At 44.3% G+C, this 23,546-nt stretch overlaps 1 protein-coding gene across 13 annotated transcripts in view; it reads left to right on the forward strand.

Moving 5' to 3' along the window:
* The window catches only part of dlg1 (MAGUK family member discs large 1), a 660,262-nt gene that overhangs the window by 329,863 nt on the left and 306,853 nt on the right, over positions 1-23,546 (forward strand). For all 13 annotated transcript variants that reach the window (XM_076367771.1, XM_076367772.1, XM_076367774.1 and 10 more), the window contains one exon: positions 17,071-17,207. In XM_076367771.1, the coding sequence (XP_076223886.1) occupies positions 17,071-17,207 (137 nt within the window). The remainder of the gene's footprint in view (positions 1-17,070; positions 17,208-23,546) is intronic.

Here is a 23,546-nt window from a genome sequence, read left to right on the forward strand (position 1 = left end):
TACGCCAATTGGATTTTGACAATGACAGTTATAATTAATTGTTTAGTACGTGTTACGTGTACTCTACACGGCCGAACACGAGCGTGTACTGTCCCCTGATAATTGATACCTGGTCAGGCTTGCGGACAACGTACTTACGTTGAACGTTCGCTGCGTTCTGAGAATCTTTCGAGCGTTTTCCCCGGCGCCGTTTTATAAATGAATATAAAGGTTTCGTATGGGAAGCGTATTGTTATTGGAAAGTATCGAATCATTTAACCCTTTCTGTGTCGAGCGTGACTCGACGTCAGTTTTATTCACAGGTGTGCTTCTTTGAAAATATATTTCTAAAATAGATTATATTATTGTTATTTTCGATATTATCAGTAAGAAGAATCGTTTACGCTGCTTCCTGAAAATTCGCTATTCTTTAAGATGCATTTCAAATAAAAATGCAAAAGAAATTCGGGACGCGAAGGGTTAATACTAATTGCAGTATACACAAAGGAATAGAAGATTCTGATCGCTTCAAGGAGGCAAACATTCGACAAGCCTTTCCGTGACTTTTGTCAATGTTTTGATATTGTTATAATACATATGTGTATTTGTCAAGGGCACATTATTTTATTTGAAAATATCTCTTGTGTTTCTTGGACCCACGAGTGTTCAGCCGTAACCTTTGTTATTATATTGCAGAGTTTGGCCACGCGGAGCGTACAGTGCTAACATGCTTCATCCCTAAAGGTTAACCCTCAGATAACGGCGGACGCATAATGAAAAGGCAACTACTGTCTATAGAAATTAACATAACCGTATGATTACAACGTTTATTTAATTAAAATCAACGTGAGATACAAATGACTTCCGTCTCGGATTGTGTCGTTACAGAGATAAGGGAATACAGAAAAGTGTTTAGGTGAATTATTCGAACATTTTCTTATTCTCGTTTCTCTATTGATTCGGATAAAGGAAGTGATGTTATGCATGGATATTTTGCATTGATGTTTCTTGCTAATAAACGCCCGTACTTGTCAGTCGATGTAATCGTATCGTGTCGCTTACTAAAGCTGACGGCATAAAAAATCAGGGTCCAGACGAGGCACCGAGCTCGGTGTCAAGGGGTTAAACGAGGCTGATTGTGGATCGTAGATGATAGATAGGCTCGGTGAATGCGAAATGGGGCGCACAAGCGTGCAACAGTTAATGAAGTTGCAGTCCGCCAGAAAGACTAACTCCTACGGATAGAATTATCCGTGTATCGTTTAATTCTACGTTCTTACAGTACGAAATATATGATATTTCGATATAGTTTACATTTTAAACAAGATTCGACAGTGTAGTTCTCGTTTTGTCATTTGTATTCTGAACTTTCCGCCAACTTTCTGTTGGTACATTTTCTTTTCAAAAGGGCCACTCCGTTTTTCTGCTATACGTAGGTTTGCTTGGCGAGTAGATTGTTTGCCAAAAGTTTAAATGTTAATGAAGGAGAGGGATTTATATTGCTTTAATGTTCCAGCAAGCAAGAAAGTTACCTGTTTTCCGACACGACCACGACTTGTAACCTTATTAACCAACAGCCGATGTAAAAAGTTAACCGAAGTTTTGAAGTAATCAGAAACTTAATTAAAAACCCAGTGGTTATTCACGACAGAATTAATCAGTTGCTGCATACACTTTTCTGCTAATTACTGCGTTCGAACAATTTTCGAACGAATCAGAAATTTATACATGCGTACATAAAGTTCTCTAAAAACGTGTCAGATTAATTTTCTCGTCGCGTTATGCATGGAACTATTAAATTAACGAAAAGGTCTCATTCGATTTTTAAATGAAGTGTCAAAATATATTTCACTATCTTAAATTAAGCCTCATCCAACTATACGTTGCGTATTTCATTCGAAAACTGTCTATTATATTTTTGCAATATTTATTAATACATTATAATATAAACATCGCATTAGAAACTAAGACATCAAGACTTTTTGACTTCCTAACAATTGTAATAATAATAGCTTTCAACAGAAGTGTCTATGCCACTTGAAATGGTAGAGAAAGTAGACAGCAACAGCGGTTTTGGCAATAACCGTCAGTACTTATCAGCATTCATATTACTGATCGCGTGGCCCATGCGCAGACACTTCGTTTCTTCGAATAATTTACGTTTTGGACAACCTCCAAGCGCCATTGTCTTTGATGTAACTAATACAGCCGTGTATGGCGTCACGGAATGACTCCCGCTACAAAGGGATCCATTTTAGATTCCGCCCCAGGGTCGCGTTCAACGTTAACTTTTTCCAACGTGGATTAATTAAACTGTCTCGCGGAGTTTTGCCCGCGCCGCTAACAAAATTAACGCGGGCCAGGCAAATGTTCGTCGAGTTTGCTTCCCGCTAACTTTTGTCCCGTTACGGTAGTACAGATGTAACCGCCGCTCACCGCGGCAGTTTTTCACCGCGGTAACTCTTCTTCTCGAGAAGTAAAGTGGTCCTTGTGGATCGCCCCGTCATCGATCAACCTGTTTACGCGGGAGCTTGAAAAACAATCGAAGAGTTTTCGCTTTGTCGTCGGAGGTGTAGAAATTCTTTGAAAGAAAGACAAGCTCTTCGAACTCTCATGGTTCGCAGTGTCTAAAAAGTATCGAATCTTCCAGTTCTTCAATTGCTGCTGTATGTAACAGACACGATTGATGCAATAACTAACATATATTTTGCAAATTATATTTCCAACGAATACTAGGAGCGTTGTCTCAACGAAGTTCATAAGAATCTCTGCCAGAGATTTCTACATTGTTATGCGCTGTTCGAAGGTATTCGATTCGTCGTCCGTTAAAGCGAGATAGCTGTGTAATGGACAACGAAGTTTAAAGTTTCTTTAATTTGCAGCAGCAGGAGATGGATGAGTCGGGTAACAATGGACCGTAGCTGATAACGCGGGGCGTTATTAAAATATAATTAAATCCATTCGTCGGTCGGCCAGCGGGAAGTTTATTAAAAACGACGAATCCGACGTTGTATCGATTGCCGAGCACGAGATAATTCTTCGCGAGTAATTAGATAATTACGCCGGCCTCGCCCCGCGGGCGGGAAATTCATTGTTGAGTCGTGGGAATCGATTACTCGCATCAGTCTGCAGCCCCGGAGGAGCTGACAATAAGTATACGAAAAGTTTGATAAACGACCGGCTTCGGCTAAACGCCGGCTGTAGATGTTATCTGGACATTTCCATTCATCTTACAACGGCGTAGCTTTATCAGTTAGTAAAACCTGATAACGCCCGCGAAGGGCTTCGTGTTAACGACAGTGAATTATGTTCCCTCTGTGTTTAACATTTTTACGTCATGACTCGGTACGGCGGCACTCTGTTAGCTGACCGGAATTTTGCCTTGTTAGCTGACCGTCGCTATACCCACCGGTTATTTTAACAGACGACCGACTTCAGAACATTATACTTAGTGGTAAGTGTTCGTACGTCCGTCCTATTTAACGTACAACACGAGGGAAACTTCTTGGAACTTAGCGTTTGTTAACAAACTCTGATTACAGGCAAATCGCGTTGTAAGAATAATACTGAATTCAATAGGCGATGCACTTTATTCGTGAAACATCTAAGCTCAACACTACCAAACACTACTTCCCTGCAATTTCATATTTTATTAAACTTTCTGTAAATATGTTATATAGCGACGTCATGCAACAATCAACCTTTAACCTCTTGTCCTACAAGAAGTAAGACTCGCGATGAAGATTTTCAACACGATTCAACGAATATATATATTACTCAGTTCATTCGAGTTCAAAGTGAATATTATTCCTCTGTAATCAACTATTATACTCAAAACGAAATATTGGCATAACATATGCTTAGAACTTTTCTCTTTTTCTAATAAATTATTAATGACAAAGTAGCCGTATCGATCAGAGTTGAGAAAGATATAAGCCAAGGGGTTAAGAAACATAAAAGCCAATCACCACTACGAAATTCTCCGTTGTTTATTAACCTTCAGTCTCCCTCCGATTTGACACAGGAAAATTGTAAAGTTTGATATTTAATATTAAATTTTCTATAACGCATCAACGTACGAAGTATCGACAGAAAACAGTTTTGTTTCTCGACATATGTACGATTTCTCGCTAAGTCAATTCAGAAAATGTCTGCGTCCGATTAGAGAATATTGAGTATATCCAGTGAACAACTGGAGCGCAAAGGGTTAAAATTCGTAAACCCCTCGAATTTCCGTCAGAAAGGAGCCCGAGGAGTGACGGGGTTAAAGGGCGTCAAATATCCGGCAACGATTCTCCCGAGTAACGGTAATATATTTACGGAATCGCTGGGAAATAGGGTACTGGATAGCGGCCGCGATTGTCGCGGCGTCGATTCCGCTCACGTTTATCGGATTATGCGGCTCGAACGGGGGCCGGATGAAATAGCAAGAATGCATTGCGCGCGAATTCACTGGGTCGATCTTGCGAACACGTTTTACAACTCCGGTTATTTAATTACCGGCGACGCGGCCGGCCGGTTCGTTAACGCGCCGTAGCGGCCGGACGCGCAAAAATCTGCAATAAAGGCGGCTCCCCGTTTATTGCTGTTCCGTTAACCAGCCGCGGTAACTGTCTCCCGGAAACCCGGCCGGCTAGGGGAATATGATAACAACTATTTACACCGCCCCCCTGATAATGTTATTCCGCGACTATCGCGCCGCTGCGACCGGGGTTTAATCTCGAGAGTGATTCCGCGATACCGCCGCGCCGGCCGCGTCGGCTACCGCGTTAATCCGATTTTTATTCTATTTGCCTGATTGCCGTTGCTCCGCGTCCTCCTGCTTATTCCTTTTCGCCGCGCATTCCGCCGAGGATAGAGCCGAGTGGGTAACTTTACTAGGCGGCCGCTGCAAGTGGCGTAATCGACGATCGACCGCGGCTTTCCGCACGCGACGAAACTTGCGCCGAGGAGCTCACGCGATGGTACTACCGCGACACGTCCCGTCGCGAAATAAAGTTCGTTCTCTTGACTTCTCTTCCTTCGTCTCTGTTTCCTTTTCTTTTTTAAATACTTTATACTCGTCGGTAGCGATGAGGGACGCTCGAGTGCAACAACCGACGCAGTTGCTCGCGCGCAGCCGAGATTGGTAAGCTGATTGGCTCGCCGTGACTCGGCGAAATTCGTGTAAGACGCTGGTCAGTGAGTTGCGTTTTTTCTTACCGATGATAAATATAATTACTTGCTTATTTATTTTTGAGTTTACTTTGGAGTATAAGGAAGATTGATTGTTGTTAGATGTCGATATTGTTATTCCGTGATGCAACTCGCGAGCCTGCGCACGGTTGTGAGTTGCCGTAGGTACGAGTTTATTGTTAGGTTCAATTTCTATCGATACCGGGGATCTGCGTTGAAAACATAAATATTATTGCGCGCGATTGAATCCCAGAACCGCTACCGGGTGTTTGCATTGCCGAGCCTTGAGGAAATTCAGGGGAGAAAAAATAAATGGACTAGTCGAGATTCTTCGTACGGTCCATATTACATTGTTTCATTATTTGCGTTACGGAATACCGAGAGAAAATACATAAACCGAAGCCGGCGGAGATTACAGCGATGAGCGGAAATGTTATTCCAGGTTGAATTTTCATTCTAAACAGAATCTCTGATTCTTCCACTAGCTCCCTCTGTTTCTTCAATTTACTCTTAACGCGAAAAGTTTCGCGTTCTCAGTTAATCATTTGGTAAATCTAAATGGCGCAGCAAATGAATTTCCACGGGACAATGACCCCTGAAAATCAACGCCTTCACGGTTCCCAGATTTCGAATAGGACAGCGCCGGGAAATTTCTTTAGAGCGCTCGCGTAGGGATAATTTCTCTTCCCCGTTCCGTCGACGTTAATGTTTGTCTCTCGCCGCCTCTCCCTCTGCAGACTGCAGTTCCCGTTGACATTTTTCTCGAAAGGACGCCGCGCGCGATTCACCCCACGGCTGCGCGAGCAGCGATAATACGTTACTAATTCATTTTTAATCCTTGATTGCTTTGCCCGTTTACTTCGCACTGCGCTAACGCCGGGAACAAAGGCCACCCACGTTTTCACCTCGCCCGTTTCAACGACTCGACTTCTCTAACCTGTTCCTCGCTACCTCCTCCACTCTCCTTCCGCTGAAAGCGATTGTCTTTCGCATTCGCTTTCTCCGTGAAATTCTACTCTCTCCTTTATAGCGTCCGCGATTAATATAATTATTCTCTGCCGTGTACCGCGATAATTAACGAATAGCGTTCTGCCAAAGGCATTCGGAGCTTCGGAAAAAGAGAATCAGTTTCAACGTGATAGCCCGACGCTTTGAACGGAGCACAAGCCATGCATAAAATCTCGAAGAAAACAAACAGAACAGAGGGTATAGTTTCAAAATGAATAATAACCAGTAACGGCCAGCGTACCCGTCACGCGAGACTCGAGGAAAGGAAGCAGTAAATCCCGCGCGAAGAAAGACGCGACCTCAAGCTCGTTCGCGTGCAACGAAACTCTATAGTCAGCCGGCGAGGGATTGCTTTCCATTTCCGCCCTCCTTCTTTCCCGGCGAAAGGGGGAACAAATTCGATCGTCGGGGCAATCCCGTTATTTACTCGTTCCCGGAGCGTCGTTTTCGATCGGTTTTACTCGCTCGCCAGGAAATTAGCTGCGTTTCCCTTCGCCGTTCTGGTCGCCGACGGGACCATTGTCGAAGTGAACAGCGAGGTTCGATTTAACGCCTGGAACCTCGAAAACTTGTGAAGCGGCTTGTAATTTTATGGAAAGAGGGAAAAGGTTCGAAAAGACTGGAAGAGAGGCAAAGAACGTTTCGTCCGGGATCTACCAGTGGATTCATCAGTAAGGCTTCCCGGTAGATCCGTTGCCTTAAGGCCTCCGTTCACGTTGAAACTTGTGGCGATGCAGGCATCGCTACAAGTGATGGGTTTGAGTCTTCCAAAGTTTCATGATAGATGTTGGACTCAAACAAAAAGTGGAAAAGCCGTCGGTTGTCGCGATGCCTACATCGCCGCATGTTTCAATGACGAGTATAGGATTTTGTTTTAAATTAAGTGCCTGATTAGTGGTTACCTGAAATTAGGAGGAAGAGAATTTCCTCGGTATGTTCCCGTAAAATTCTGAAACGGAGTATAAGATATTAGATAACCACGAGAGAGAGACAGATTGACACATGCATGAATAAGAAGCAGGAACATTTTCGAGAAACCTGCATCCAGGAGAAAAAGTGATGAACACCCACACAGAGTGTACACGTAAGAACGAGAATGAGAATCGTTTAGAAACAAGCACGAGGGAGATACAGGGGTGAGTGTAGCAAGTTTACGGACTATACAAATAACGAACTGAGCAGAAGCGAGAAAAGGTCTTAGTCGTCGGTAGCTCTCTATTGGCAGTGCGGGAAAGGTATCATACCTGAAATCTCGAAACCCATGAGATGGGATACCGGATCGTTCGCAAACCGAATCAATCCGCTTTTCCTCCGATCGATCGGTAGCAGCGGAACATATTTGTTTCGCGCCCTGTTGGAGCGATGACAAGCCGCGATGATACCGTATTCGGCATGCATGACGAGACCATTACCCCCATACACCGTGAAGCGGATTAGAAGCGATTCGTAGCTGGTTTGTCGTGCACACGGAACGTCTGCGCAAGTCTCCACCCCTGCGCGACGATCCTTTGACGAGATGAGCTTATCTCGCGTCGATTCGCCGCATTATCCGCGGCTCTTTGGTCCCAGTGTTCCTCGGCGGCTCGAACTCCACCAAATTCGCATCCGTTGTCACGGCTGCCCTGTTTTCTCAGCTTCCCTTTAGCTTCGCGCCGCCTCGTAACTAATTACGAATCTAATCAACAGACTAGCTCGTTCCGCTGCGAGCCGCTGCGCCCGCCAGCGAATTCGTACAAGATCGTTGTGCATAATACAGTCGTCTGCGGAAGCGTGTGCACGCGCAGCCGTTGCCTGCGTCGTTTACCCGCGCGGAAACCGGCACGCGAAGATAGCTCGGCCGGCAAACGGCCGCTGGCTTTACGGATTAACACGCGGCTACCGAATTTTCCTCCCTTTTTCCCGTGCAGCTTGCACACGCGGCCGCGGAACGATGATCCGTAACGAGAGTAACTTTTCAGCGCCTTTCCCGGGCTGCAGCGAATGCCTGTTCCTTCGGTGTAGAGTTTCGTGTTGGCTGATATCGAGAATTGAAGTACGATCCACCTATAAGTTCAGCATTTTCGAGTATTTGATTATAAGCTTGATAAACGATGTTCTTCATTTTAGCGGAAACGACAGGGATGGCTGAGACTTGGTGCGATTAAGATTGATGCGCACCGTTGAGTGCATACGGAAAATTGGTAATTGTCAAATTAGTCGTGTATTGTATTTTCTTCTTGCTTTTATACTGATTGTCACAGTCACGAAATATTTTTAGAATTCATTGATCCCCCAGTTCGCAGTAAACGCGTCTTGTTTCTAAAGTCTCGGATTATATGGAAGAATCTGATGCGAGGGATTCGGCGTTAATTCTCCGTAGAACGAAATCTTATCTGTTTGGCTAACTAAGCAGAACTTAGAATTAAAGGATTCGAAGTTACAAACAGCGCGGCGCACGGTAAACCTTTCTACCCCGGTAACAATCGCATTTATCCGTACACACGGGCGAATTAAACTTGGCATGGAATCGAAAGCTACTCTCGCGGCGGTGCCATTACCATTTCAGGTTGATAATTGCGTTGATTGCAGATCGAGTAAGGCTGGGAAATGCGAAAATTCGAAAGGTTCTCGACCCGGAATAATTTTCTTCCCTTACCTTTCCGCGCTTCCTTTCCCTTACCGCGGAATTCATCACGGTTTTCGACTACCTTGTAACTTTCGCTTGCTATGAGTTTCAACGAAACTTCCACGCTGCACTATCTTCCTCTCTCTCTCTCTCTCTCCCTCTCTTTCTATTTCCTTCTTCACTTTCATCCTCCTTACTTCACATCTTTCAGTGTACCCAGGAATACGGCAATCAACGGCGGGTGTCTGGGAAATTGCCATAATTTACTTGCCGAAACTACAATACGTTCCTGCATCCCTTGGGATCAAGTTTCAAATTCTGACGATCGTCTCCGCCCTCGGTAATCGCAGTTTTGAGACTCATTTCGCGTATATACATAGTCGCGTCGCCTAATAGAGCAGAGGGCGAAGGGTAAACTACTACTTTCGGGGTATTTAAAGTTAGAAATACTCGAGCATCCTTAAAAAATGTCAGCCTTTTCACAAATTAATAATGACGAGGCTGACAAAGACAGTATTTTAATGAATACTGCTTCGAAGATGATTAAAACTCTCTCTAACGAGGTACGTAGATTGCAAAATAAGCACCAGAGGCAGAAGATTTCGACTTTACGAAGTTTCATTTTTAACGTTATTTCTATTTTGTTCGACATTTCTCTCGCAGTGCCTGCTCAGTTGAAGGTAATTACTCTTTCTAACAGACCTTTCTATCAGTATTATACTTCTGAAGTTTCAAAATGGCAACGATACAGCGCAACAGTTTAAGAAGCCGGCCTCCCCCAGCCAGTAATTGAATCTAAAGTTGCCGTGGCGGGCGTTTAATTAAGAATCCGTAAGCGACGCGACTCAGATGCGAGCCAATTAAAGTTCGCCTTATTGTTAACTGAAATTTCATAGATTTTTCTCTCAGGCGTCACCTGTCGACCTCGCGCAGCTTTGTTCTTTCGATCGTCCGCGCGGACGCCTTATTTCTACGCACGTCCGACGATAAGTACAGAACTGTTCCACATCGAAGAAAAGCGTCCAGTCTCGAGTATTTGAGTAAACGTTTATTTAAATGTGATAGGAATTCTTTATCATTTGTTACGCTGTAACAACATGGAGATACGCATTTTCAGTATACACTGTAAAACAGTTCGAAACAGTAGGTATAAAGCAAGGGGAAATTTCGTAAACTCGGAAAAAACTTCAACCGCTGCCTTCCGCAGCTGGATTTTTCTAAATATTTTATTGAACGCGACCTCCGCATCGTACCTCTGATCAACCTGAATACGCAGTCAGTCAAAATTCAGCTTCCTAACAGAACGCAGAATAGTCGCTCGACAAATAAACGTAAACTGTATCCTACAAACGTTAGTTATTAAAGTGATTTTCAAATCAACTGATAGAATCACTTGCACCAACCCGATATATTCAAACAGTATTAGGTTATCGCTCGAAGCGCACATTAAGAGTAATACAAATTTAACGTGCGCGTGAGCACTATACATTTTTAACAAATTCGGTTGATAGTAAAGCAATTTACGTTTCTCTTATTATTATATGCAGTGTTGGGTAAAGGTTATTCAAAAATACCGATTAAATAATGACGAACAAATTTAATTTATTATCTGTGACTGATGAGTATAATAATTATTTATCATTCCCAATTCAGCAAGTAGATTAAATTTATTCGTTATTTCGAATAACTTTTGCCCAACACTGGCCGCCAGCCAGTCGAGGATCGCGCGATAATTAAACTCGAATAAATTCAATTTATGTATTATCTATGAACGACGAATATGTTAATCATTCGTTATTCACGCATAATAATCAGATTAAATTCATTCGTTATTTCGGATAACTTTTGCCCGGCACTGGCCGCGGGCCAGCCGAGGATCGCGCGTTAATTATTTGACTAGAACAACGAGGCCGCTCCCGTCACGTGAGAACGACGCCTCGGTTCGTACGAGCGCGGCGATACGGCGGGAATCATCGAATTTCCAGGCCGCGTTCCGATCGGATCAAAGACCGCGGGCTCGGATAGCAACACGTAATTTTCGCGTGGCCGAGGCTCGTTCGGCTCCGCGTCGTTTAAAATCGCTCGGCCTCGCTCGCGGCGACGAGTTGCTAAGTTAATTTAAAGAATCACCCCCGACAGACCCGAAGTTTTCTCGTTTGCGGAGATTAATAAGTTTCCCAGGCGCCGGCCGGCCAGCGGGGAAAGCGTAAGAAACAAACTGATCGCGTTTAATTCGGATACTTCCCGAAGCATTGTTTTAGCGCGGCTTGTTGCGAAGCGAAGTAATCAGGCGAGTCCTCAAAGGGTAGTTCGACTTCAGTTCTTTGCGAGGATCTCCAGTTCGCTTTTCGATAGGTTTCATTGTGCGAATGAAATTAGGAATCGCAATAGTTCGAATAACGAGGGCGTGTCAGTTTCTTGCGGAATGTGCGAGTGAATGCTTCGTATTGAAAATAAATGGACGCAATATTTGATAAATTGAGTTTATATCGCATATTCCTTAGGTAATGTATTTCGTGATAAATTAAGTTTCAGTATACTTTAAACGAAGTGCTAGTGGTCATTAATACTAGAATCACGAGATAGCTGAAAACGATATTTCCTTTTTCACGATTATTGTGAAAACATCGATGCTTCTTTGATTAAAATAGTTGATTAGATAATACACGAACTACAATACATATATAAATTCAATCTTAACAAATCCGCCGTTATATGTAGTTTCCATAAGAAAAGTTCGAAATGGTGAATTTAATCATAGCTCTAGAGTTAAAGCGACGGTGCGTCATAAGGAACAGCATTCAAAGGTGTACCAGGCTCGAGCAAGGCGACCTGAAAGTTATCACTTCCGCCGGTGCATGCACACGTCGTAATAGGCTATGCGAGGAAACAGTTTACGTTTATTGCTCGATTCACAGTGGCCCGATGCGGTTCGTAATCGGCGAGCTGGCCGTTTCGAATATCCAGCGAACTTTAAACGGCGACACATAATTTTCACGGTGTGGAACTCGATAGGCGGTTTGTGCACATCGTGAAGACGTCAACAGCGATAAACCGAAGCTCGTTAACACCAGCCGCGGAGCTGTTCATCGGAGATACGCCGTTTCTGTGTATAACTTCAACGCCGTCCAAGTTTCCTAGCCCTTGCGTCGGCTTTGTCCAGTGGGAGCTGGCACGTAAAGTTACGATAAAAAGCACTCGAAAAAAGCCTATCGCAGCATTACAATTTGAAGGAAAATGTTTATTTCCTTCCAGGATATCGTGCACTTTTATACGCGCGTTAATTCGTCGGCGGAAGAATGAAAACCTATAGCGATAGTAGACCGAAAGATGTATCGCGGCTGTAATCGTTTGCCAGGCATACTTGCAAGCAGTTCCGTCGAAATTCTGGTTCATAATTCACGCTCCGGAAGCTTAGCGGAAGAGAAAGAAAAGTGGTCGAGTGGCGGCGCAGAATTCTTGGGGCTTGAATTAAGGCGAATTCGTGTCGCGCGTGAAATATGTCCCCACGGGTCATGATAATTTCGCGGGAAGGCTGCAGATGAGGTAGGGCTGTTAAACGCGAAACGCGGAGTCAAATAAACGTCGTCGTAATAAATACGTCTCTAGACGGAATACCTGTTTACCGTGGAACGTGCGTGCACACGAGGATCGCGAACTCCGACGGGAAAAAAGGAATTGCGAGAGGAGGAACGCGAACAGCGGAAATATGCGCAATGAGAAATTAACTATTGTGTTATCGTAATGCCGGTATATTTATTCTAGCATTAACCGATACAAGTGGAACGCGCGTGCACGCGAGGATCGCGAACGCCGACGGGAAAAAAGATATTTGCGAGAGGAAGAACACGAGCAACGGAAATATGCGCGATGAGAAACGAACTATTGTGTTACCGTAATACCGGTATTTTCACCGTAGCATTAACCGATACAAATTTCTTGGGCGCGCGTACATCGAAGTTGGAAAGCGTAAGTCGAAAAAGGGAACGAGTTGGTCGGATAAATCGTCGGAAAAAAATTTACAGGCGGAGGCCCCTCGGCCGGGAAAATTGCGGGGAAATTCAAGCTCTAGTACGCTCTCCGATTTTTTCCCCTGCACGTGTACCGATGCGTACTCGGTCCTCGGCCCGCATTTGTTCGTTTTCATCCCGGCGTAATCCTATATTCTAGAATAATTCCAAGGAAACGCCGATGGTCGGAGCGAGGAGGCGGTTTGTTGATTAAAAGCAAATTTGTCTCGTGGGTATGTAACGGCGCGATATCCAGCCGCGGAAATGGTTTTGGCTCGAACCGATTAAATGATCAACGGGATCGTCGGAACGTTACGTCCGACGCGGTGCGTAATGATTCCGGTGCTTTTTAACCAGTTTTAATCGCATAACCGTAATCGAATCTTCGGGCTGGCGAAAAACGAATGTTAACGGGGAAACATCGTGCTATCGGGCGCGTAAACATATTAAACACGTTTCCGTCAACGGGGCCGGTGAACGTTCAATATTAATATTGGCTACATTCGGTACAATTATGTGGTGCCGAGCCGCTGAAATACGTAATTATGCCAGTGTAAATATTTAAACGCCGCATGCGTCGAATATTCCGGCGGGAGTGGCGCGCGCACGTGTGCTCTTATTATCTGTATCGCCTCGATTCGCACCGAAGGTACTGCAAACTCGCGGCATTCGAAATCATTTCGATCGTGTTAATCAATTGACTCGGTGGGTGGAATATAAAACAATGAGAATTCAATTCGATGTACTTTCTGTCGTTAGGATGAACGTTGAGGTCGTAGGACTTATTAACGGTAATGTGAAAATCTTCGAGAGATCTCTGTGATTTTAAACTCGGGACGAGCAACGTAAATTTAACCCTTTGCACTAAAACATTATTTCGCTAGAAATATTCTTCATTCTCTAATGAAATATCAATGACAGCTTTTATAGCTAACATTAATTTAAACAATATAGAAATCAAGGGATAGAACTATTCTATTTTAACGTTTCATGGATAATTACGTTAAATGAATTTTAATATTATACGTCAAACTTTGTAATGTTGCTCCTTCAAATTAAATGGCGACTGTAAGCCTCTCGAGTGCAAAGGGTTAATACAGACCACGCTGAATTGATTAAAATTAGAGACCTTATCAGTTCCTTGCGATTTGATACGAACGTTCTCGAGCAGTTAGGATCTGGTAATTATTGATAACATTGAGTCTGCAACTTGATGTCGGTAGCATACCAGTGGATATTTATATTCCAAGAGACACAACTTCAGAGCTTAAAAATTCACTTAATCAACGTGAGGTACCTCGAAACCAATAGAAGCAATGTCAGAAGCTTGGAACTTGATCCAGGCAACATCAGATATTTGGACAGGACTACTGAGAACACGAGACCTTTGAAACTCTACACAGATAACATCGGACTCTGCCAACTCGGGACACATTTGACGATTAAAGCGGAATGCATGTTACAGTGGATATCTAGAAGACGTTACTGACAGCGGTGTATTTGTCAGATTCTGCGATGCATAGATATTTACCAGTAAACGACTAGTAGTATTGTCGTATATTTCTTAATCTGTTCGTTAGTATTTCATCAATTTTCATGTCGATTTTTATGTCTTGTATATACATAGAAAATACGAACGCCTGTTAAATATATAAATGTGTATATACATAGGATTCAAATATTTGTTTCTCATTTTATCCGACACGTAAGACTCCAGAGACTCCTTCGACCCTACGAATCGTTGAGACTTCTCTGACCCTCGACATCCTCGAAACTTCTTTAACCTCCAGGATAGCCAAGAGTCTTTTAACTCCTGAGGTTCTTGAAACTATTAAATCCTGTCGGTCCCGTAAAACTACAGTTTCCCCTGAAATTTTTCAAACTTCCGTGAATTCACAGGTCCTTCGAAAATCCTCAATTTCTGCGTAAGCCCGAAGACCTAAGATTCGCACGATGATTAGATATATTATACAACTATATACTTTTCATAATAATATTCTGTCATTCTCAGCACGATCGACATATCATTTCAGCCAGACGGGAATCATTAAAACAGATAGTCGAAAACAGAAATTGAAACAAGTCGCCGACATTCCATTCATTTCAAGCATCGAATCTCCCGGTAATACTTATACGTTCCCTAATTGGTTTCTGAGCGCGTGCCAGGAATGGAAAAAGACACTGAACAGGTCAGACACGCGTTTGCTCGCCAATGGAATCTGTTCGAAAATGTATAACGCAATAACAGTAACGCAGTAACAATGTGGAACACAATTTACGTCAGTCCTTTGAAAAGGGAGAAGCAACGGCGCAGTAACGTGAAATAATATAATATATTACGTGCCGCGAGTTCGCGGAACCTTTTCAATCGGGACGAGCGAACGCGTCGCGGACATAAAAAAAAAAAAAGAAGCTTGTCCTCCGGTTTCCACAGAATTTTTGTTTGCCGCCACGACGCGCTCGGTTCATTTCGATTCAAGCGTCAAAGTGAAAAGGAGCATGTATATTAATTATCTGCGCGCAGCGGCGCTTCGGTTCGCGGAACACGAACAAAAAGCGGAGCTGTCGTATCGCGTTAGAATCCCTTCGCGCTTTTCCTTTTTCGTTTGCGAGCAACGCGCGGGTCGTATCGATGACACGACAAAACGAAAAATAAAAGGAACGTAGGCGAGGAAAAGGATTGCTGAAACGCATCGCTATTCACGGGAGATCGCGACCAATGACGTCTTACGTTCTCCCCCTTGAAAAAGCCCTCGAGAGCCGCTTCGGAACGTGCTTTTTCGAGTACTCTACTTTGTAACCCGCCAGGCACTACCGGGACCGCGTTCCCCCGAGCCCAAAAGGGTAGAGATATCCCTGTCGGTTGCATAAATAGTGGCGACGACACACTTCCAGCCACGAGATTGGAGAGCGACGAGAAGATGCCATTACATGCGAATTAAAACGAAAAATTAGAGGGCCGGTCGCTCTGCGAGCGTGGCCCCTCTGTTTGCCGCGACAAAAACGTCGGGGCGTTAATTAAAGTCGTGGAATTTTTTCGCGGCGGGTAACAAGCGGCCTCTTCGACATTTACTGCCCGGGTAACGTGTAACCACGAATTTCGTTTACCAGCCTGGTCTCGGTGAATGAGCTCATCTAATTCTTTAATCATCCTTTTTTCCCCTTTGCCGTCGTTGTCGATGTTCTTTCCTGTGCGACGTGACCTGGAAAACATTCGACTATACACGAAGTGTATATGATATTCTTTTGTGTTTGAGGAAGTGAGATGACGGTTGCGTTGAATTGCTTTTAAAAATTGTTTGAAGAAGTCGATGATGTAGATGTTGAATTATGCATTGGAATGTTCTGCTTTGACTTTAACTGCTTATATGTTTCGGTAGGGAGTGTACGATGCGAATGTTAACATTTGAAGAAATAGTGTGGGGAACGCGCGCAAAATTTCCTTCCGCCGGACCTTCTAAATGAACTCAGAATACGCTCAAAGGATTAATAAATCGACACTCCGCGGTTACTTTGAATCATCGGCCTCAGGAGCGTCACTTATTACTCGCCCTCCTGCGAGTAATTTCCGCAGTTAATTTCGGAGTTATATGATTAGGTTGTGTAGTAATATTACTGGGTATAATACCAAACTGGTTGTAATTAACTTCAACCACTGACGATGTACCGGTAATTCGGCCTAAACAAATTACCATCTGCATGATCATCTTCATCCAGCGGTTCAAATGCCGCAGTTGATCAAGCTAAACTGTACCTTTTTATTAAGGGTTTTATTACTGTCGCGATATCACGAGTTTTAATGTGAACAAAAGTCACTTCGTTCTTACATGAAATTTACAATACTAATTGTAGATACTTAACACAACCGAAGTAGCTTAATTTAATAACCAAAATTGATATAACTATAATCCTTCGTTGTTTCTTCATTTCTCGAGCAAAATGAATCTAAACGAAACCAAATCTTCTATGCCTATAATATCAAGGAACGAAATAGTTACAAAATGAACAGACTGCATTTTTTCTGTTTTTTCCATTTTCTCTAAACGATGTATATCCTGACCTATCATCAAACACTGCACTCGGTTCACGAGAAATTATTTCTCGCCGTCGGTTCGCAGCCCAAAGTCCGCGGAAACAATAAAAATGAGTTGCGATCGGACGTGCAGCGAGCGAATCCGTTCGCAATTTTCATTACAGGCATGAACTACTTGAAACACGATAATATTTCAGCCGCCGTCAAGGGGACACCGATCGGCCCATATTAATGACTCCCCGTTTTCCGGACTGTTGCAGATATCCGGGAGTTTTACGAGCTGACGTTGCTCGACGAGTCGAAATCGGTGCAGCAGAAAACGGCGGAGACGATCCGCATTGCCGACAAATGGGAAGCCAGCGACGGGCCAATTACGCCAACCTTCGCTCAAAACGACGTGAGTTCAGTTACAAATATATTTCGGTGCCTCGATATTTCATACCCGGCTTTGTCATCTCCTCGACGGTATTGGACGCGTACTAAAGGACAGACGTAGCGGCCGCGTGCTCGTTGCGCATTCACGGCCCCACTGTCTGATCCAGCTGCCCCGGAATCTCGTTTCCGTGTTTCCCATTTCGACCGAAAGTTTATTAGAATTCCATGAACCTAACCTTTCCCGGCGTGCCGGCAACAGCGGCCGGAAATAAAATTGAACCTGCTCGTAACTATTCGCAGGCGAATTACCACTGACGGCGACGTCTTATCATCGGCGTCCGATCATTTCATACGGCCGTCGATTCAAGTAAATCGTTTTCAAATGATCGAACAGTTCTCGAAACCGTCGCATTCGAATTCCAAGCACGGGATCCAGAAAACGAGGGGGCAGTACATATTTGCATACTCTGAAAAATCAGATTCAAATAGACGAATCGCTTGTAGCGCGCGCTACGCCCAGACAGATAATTCGATAGCGAATCCCGCATCTGCGTTCCGAAATTATACCAGTTTTCACGCCGCGGGACCCTTTCCGGGATAGTTCTCGTGGGACTCGTCAATTTATTAGGAAATAGAGACACGGGCCGAGCGCCGGCCCCGGAAATGAAATTCTCAGAATATTTTAACCCGACCCGTTCCGAGTACTAATCACGTGGCAGGTCCCGTGATGGATGGCGGTGGGGGTTGAGGTGGCGCGGAAGAGGAAAGAGAGGCGGTTGGCAGGTGCCGCGCAATTAGCGCCCGTAATTATAATCCAAGAGTCGATTGGCCCGCGGGACAGGCTGGTATCATGCTAGACCGATCAATCGCCGAACCCCTGATTTTAATTGCTAATTGCTCCCGTCCCACGGTTCCCCATCGTGCGGCGTGTCGTCGTGGCCGATCGACGACGTGACGCGGCTGGTGCAACGATGCGCCGTGCAACGATTGCAAATCGCGCGTCGCGCGCCCGGCATGTAGTTGCGATGCCGGGCACGTCTCGTGCTTCCTCTCCGCTCCTCGCATTGCATCGCGTCGTCGTTCCGCTCCGTTCCGTGCGGGGATCCACTCGGTTCCGATCGTTCGGCCGCCGATGACGTCCCGGAATTTATAGATCGTTCGGATTTAATTGCCAGGAATTAATCCTTTCACGCCCGTCGCTGCGCCGAAACAAATTCTTTTGCGCCCGCCGCGGTGGATCGGTTTTCCGTGGAATGTGATTAGAAATATTTGTTGTAACAGGTTGGAACCACTTCGTTCAGAAACGATCACTTTTTACTATTCACGTCGGTTCGATTGAAAGACTTCTCTGTTTAACCCTTTACGATCGATACATTTTTCTGGTGACGGTACCAACTAATCGAAGCAAACGTATATATTTTCGAAGTTATTTTTTTATAGGCAGTTTATTATAAATATATGGATATTAAAAATTTGTTGAAGTTAATGTGTTTTGTAGAATATAAATTCTGTAGAGAATAAATACCTCTGGATCGTAAAAAAATGTACTCAGGAAGAACATGCCCTATTGGCGGCACCGGTCACAAAGGGTTAAAGGTATTCAACGTTATTTGGAAACGGAGTTAAGAGAACTTTCTTCTGAGCGCAGTTCGAGTACTGATCTCGAGAATTAAAGGCAATTCGCGTATGAGTTCGTTATTTCGAAGTTATTCGTGTGGCTAGAGTAATTGTCTCAGCATTACTTAACTATCGTCGAACACAAGGATCAGATATAAAATTTCTGACACGAAAGGATCTTGCGAAACGTCAATGGAAAGATCGTTAAATTCACGTCTTACAACGTCTTGTCGAGTTGACATCTCGCAGGTGCAATTTTCTATGGCGTGATTCCATTAATTCGATCCCAAATGACGCAAGACGTCGCATAAGGTTCAGTCGGCAACGAAGAAACTGAAAAATGCATTTCCGCGCGCTTATTTTACGGTACGGAGATCCAGTTGTACGAATACGGACGGCCGTCGCCGGTGGAATTCTTACCTCCGAGGAGACGCGTATACAACCGGGACGAACAAACGAGCGAACAAGTCTTGATGGTTCTCACCTGCGAGTACAGGGGATGTTAAGCGTTCTCCGGAGAACAGAATGGTTTTCGTTGCTTGCACAGACAGATGGCACATAACATCCATTATGAAGAATTTCTCTCGGAGCGCGTATTTGCGCGTGCACTTCTACTGTGCGTACTACCCGCTCCGTTGCTGGGTAGCCGGCCGCCGTCCGCGTTTGTGTTTGCTCTTCCGCGTTATGTGTACACCTTTTCTCTCGTATAAATTCCAATACTTCGCGATGCACCCAGAACTGGTATCTCCAGATAGTTTCGGAGCATTTTTCAGACTTAACTTGCATCTACCATTCCAGTGATTTAGAATAGTGGTATAACTGCGATTTGTGAGTTCTCGAGAAAAAGAAACTTTCACGGAATGTTCTTAGGTGAATCAAATGCTACCATTGCAATTGTTGATATTAGCAATTATAATATTGGTATTTAATTAGTCCAAGATCATTTCGCGAGAACCTTTTTCTGCGGGATCTTCGAAGTAAGAGTTAGATTATCATTGTGAGCCATAGAGTTTTTATTCAGTAAGACATTTGTTTGCAGTGTTTATTGTACTTTTAGTACACGATGATTTTTAAGACAAATTTGCTGGTAAGATTAGCTCTTCGCATTTTGGCGTAGGAGGTATCACGTTTGCAATTGACGATCGCGAATCATTGCTCCAGGAAATGCAAATGCCCAACGTGCTATGGGTAATTGCTTATTAGTGAATGCTTCCCTCGTGTATCCATAATTTCACGGTATTATTCGTCGTATTGATCTTTCATGTTGACGTGAAAGTATGCTTCCATTCAGCCCCGACGGATGTTCACCTAACATCGGTCAATGTTTGGTAATTAAACACCGTACGTCGAGCTTGTATGATAACACGTTTACCGTACGACATAATGTACATTTCGTATAAAGTTATAGAAAGACAGGCAACATTCTGATCAGATTTCGAACATGTTACTTTAACTTGTCTTACTTACGATAATTTGGTAAACAAAGGTATGAATCGATTATAAATTTAGTAAATAAATATAATTAAACACGTCTTAACAAACCAGTACGGAATTTCAACGTAGAAATAGTAGAAAAGAAACAATTTATAACAGACGTTTATATATACTTACTTCTCGACAAAAAATATATAATCCTCTTAATATCCCAAGAGGTTCGAGAGGAAGTTTTCGTTTCCAACTTTCAGTGGTGTATGTTGCGAAGAGGTTAGGAAGTTCAATCGCGTAAAAATCCGGGAGCCGTAAAATTTAGAAAGCCTTTACAATACTCAAGAGATTCGCTCGTCAAAATGTTCGTTGTGAAAATTTCACCGCGAAAACCATCGAAACCTGTACAGGTATTCTCGCGCAACCTTGTAAAGTGTTCGAATTCCATATCCGATCGGTCGGATTGTTCGATTTAAATTCTTCCCGCCGTTTATTCTACCCTTTTTCCTATTTTTCACCTTTCATTCACGTTTTTTTTCCCCATTCCGATTTTGTCAAGTCATACGAGTTCCGTTACACTTAATCCGCGCACCGGAAACCGTAATATAGATCGACACGTGCAAGTATATATTGTCATGTCATGCAAGCTTTGATTGGATTGGCCGCGGTTCCGACGCATTCTACGTGCTCCATGTTCAAGAGGATTTCGACCTGGCGTCGGTCTCTTTGACGTCCTATTTGGAGCCACGCGAGCAGCCATAAGCAATTTACCACAAAGTGCTTCTAAATTGTTCAATTCCCCATGTGTACTTTTCACTTTACGCACTGAACGCGACAAGAACGAAATTTATCGCAACCCAACGAAGAATTTCCATTTTCCCGATCTACTCTCCTCCTCCGCCCGAGAAAAAAAATGAAATGCAAATAAAAAAATATTTGTGAAATTTCGATCATCCTCGCTACATCCTATTTACCACTGGAAACATCTAATTTGTAACACATCTTGGAGAATGCTGCAGGCGTTTATTGAAATTCTACAAAACCATCATTTCAATATAGACAGAATCCAAATTTACTCGTTCCATGATGTCAGTTTGCAAGTTTGAAATTTCACCTTCCCGCGAGTTAAGATATTAAGATGTTTCTACTTTAAATACAGAAAAACCGCGCTACGAACGCTGCCGTAAGGCTAATCGCGATGGCGGACACGCGCGTGCGCGCACACGATTTATTATAACTCGTCCTAATTGACAACGGAAACGGAATTAAGCTCGAAACTGGGTACACGCACGCGGATTTCTGCCGGCTTCGAGCACTTTTCGCCGAATTAGTGAGCCGCGTGTAATTGCCGAACATGGTTTGCGTTGTTAGTGTTACACGTGATCCAGGATTCCGTTGAACCAGGCACGACAGCGTTATCGTGTCTTCCTTTCGACGGTCGTCGATCGTGAACCCATAAAAGTATGATCGTCGACGAGGCAGTATCGAAAACATTGACAGCGACGCGAGGCTAAACGCATACATGCCAGCACAGCACCGAGTTCATTGAAAGTGACACGTCACCCTTCACAAGGGCACAAAAAATCATCGTCGAACGAAAAAGCGATATCGATCGGTTAACGTTAACGAGGAGGACCGACAACATGATTGCATTCATGTGGCACGTCGCAAACTGGTCGGGAACACGACGGTCGCGCGACAGAAGTTAACAACTTTCAACGGAGCGCTTGTTTATTACCGCAACGCGCGCGACAATAGTTGCCTTTGCCCGATGCGATCGTGATTCCGAAGTCCCTGGAACTATCGAAATTTCCGAGCGCATCCGGCGCGATGAACGACCGCGTTTTACGAGCACGAATTTCTCTAGAAGCACTTTGACCAGAGCTGGCCACCTTCCATTTCGGCGCGTCTCTTACATACGGCGCTTTCTACTTATCGTCGGAACGACGCGGCGATCAGTGTTGCGAAACATCTGTTACTTTCGACGTTCGCAGTAGAGCAATCTGCGCGATGCCGTCCATAGCTGAAATTCCTACGTAACTGACACATTGTTCAGTAATTTTAGTAATTTTTATGATTTGTGCTACTAGTCGACAAACAGACAAATGAAGCAGTGAGAATCGACATGGAAACAAATTTACGTAGAACACTTCGCGTAACGTTGCTCGTGTCATCGAAAAAAGGGATTTCCTTTCAGCGGCGCAAACAGCTTCTACTGTTGACAAAGAACGCCTTCCGCACCTAGTGCGCTCCGGCGTCGCAAATCACCAGGCACCATGAACACGCGGCCGGATATTACGAGCGTCGATCGCGTCGACATTTGTCCACGACCCGACCGCGGAGGGGCGAGAGAAAGGGAAAAGAGAATGGATAATAAAAATCCCGCTATCTGGGAAGAACGATGCACTCGAGTATGTTCTCATCCCCGGCACGTCCGTTCCCCGAAATTTACGATATGGCCGCGGCATTGCGCGTAAAGTCAAGTTTAAACCATTCGATCGCGCGGAAAAGAGGGAGCGATAGGGCGAGGGTGTGACGGGCAACGCGACCGAACCGATGGAACAATGTCGGCGGCGTAATGGCCGTACGCTGCATTCGCGCGATATTTTCCTTGTTTGTTTTCCATTACTCCGCGGGAAGGCAGCCGTCCGTCGGCGCTGGAATATGCGCGGCAATGATAAGGGGGCCACTCGTATAATGGAAAATTGTGCCTTCGACTGCACGGACCCTTTCTGCGCGAAAGTTAGGCTGTTCTCGCGGTACGACGCACGCGATACGCGCCTGACGCGTATTAACGCTCGTGAATGAAACACACGGGGGTTGGAGGAAATAATGGAAACACCCCTCGCATTCGAATCATTGGTTCATTGATCTCTAACACAGCTGAATCTTGATCGTGTCAATTTTGAGCAACGTTTGACGGAACGTCGTACCGTGCTTCGTACAGAATTCTCTTCGAGTGTACAGCTTCCCTACTAATTGGCTACTCGTTTTTCCATCGATTATTCCTCGTTTAGTTGAATATACCTTCTCCCCTCGACAGACCCGCTCGCGACGTTCCGTTTCTCACGCGAATAACGCAATTTAATCCACTGTTTTGTCTCTCGTTCTTGTCCTCATTCGTAACGTGGCTGCTCTTTGTACTGGTGATTAATTAGACCCCATTGTTAACGGGAAAAGCGGGCGAAAGTCGCCGCAACACTCGGGAAGACAACATTACTCACGCCGGACGATATATTTATCCGATCTGACCAATGAAGCCTTTTAATTATCGCGCGCAATTTATAATGTTCTTGCGAAAAGTTGGCGGAACTTCTTC

The sequence above is a fragment of the Nomia melanderi genome, chromosome 5 (genome assembly GCF_051020985.1).
Source record: "Nomia melanderi isolate GNS246 chromosome 5, iyNomMela1, whole genome shotgun sequence".
Classification (NCBI taxonomy): domain Eukaryota; kingdom Metazoa; phylum Arthropoda; class Insecta; order Hymenoptera; family Halictidae; genus Nomia; species Nomia melanderi.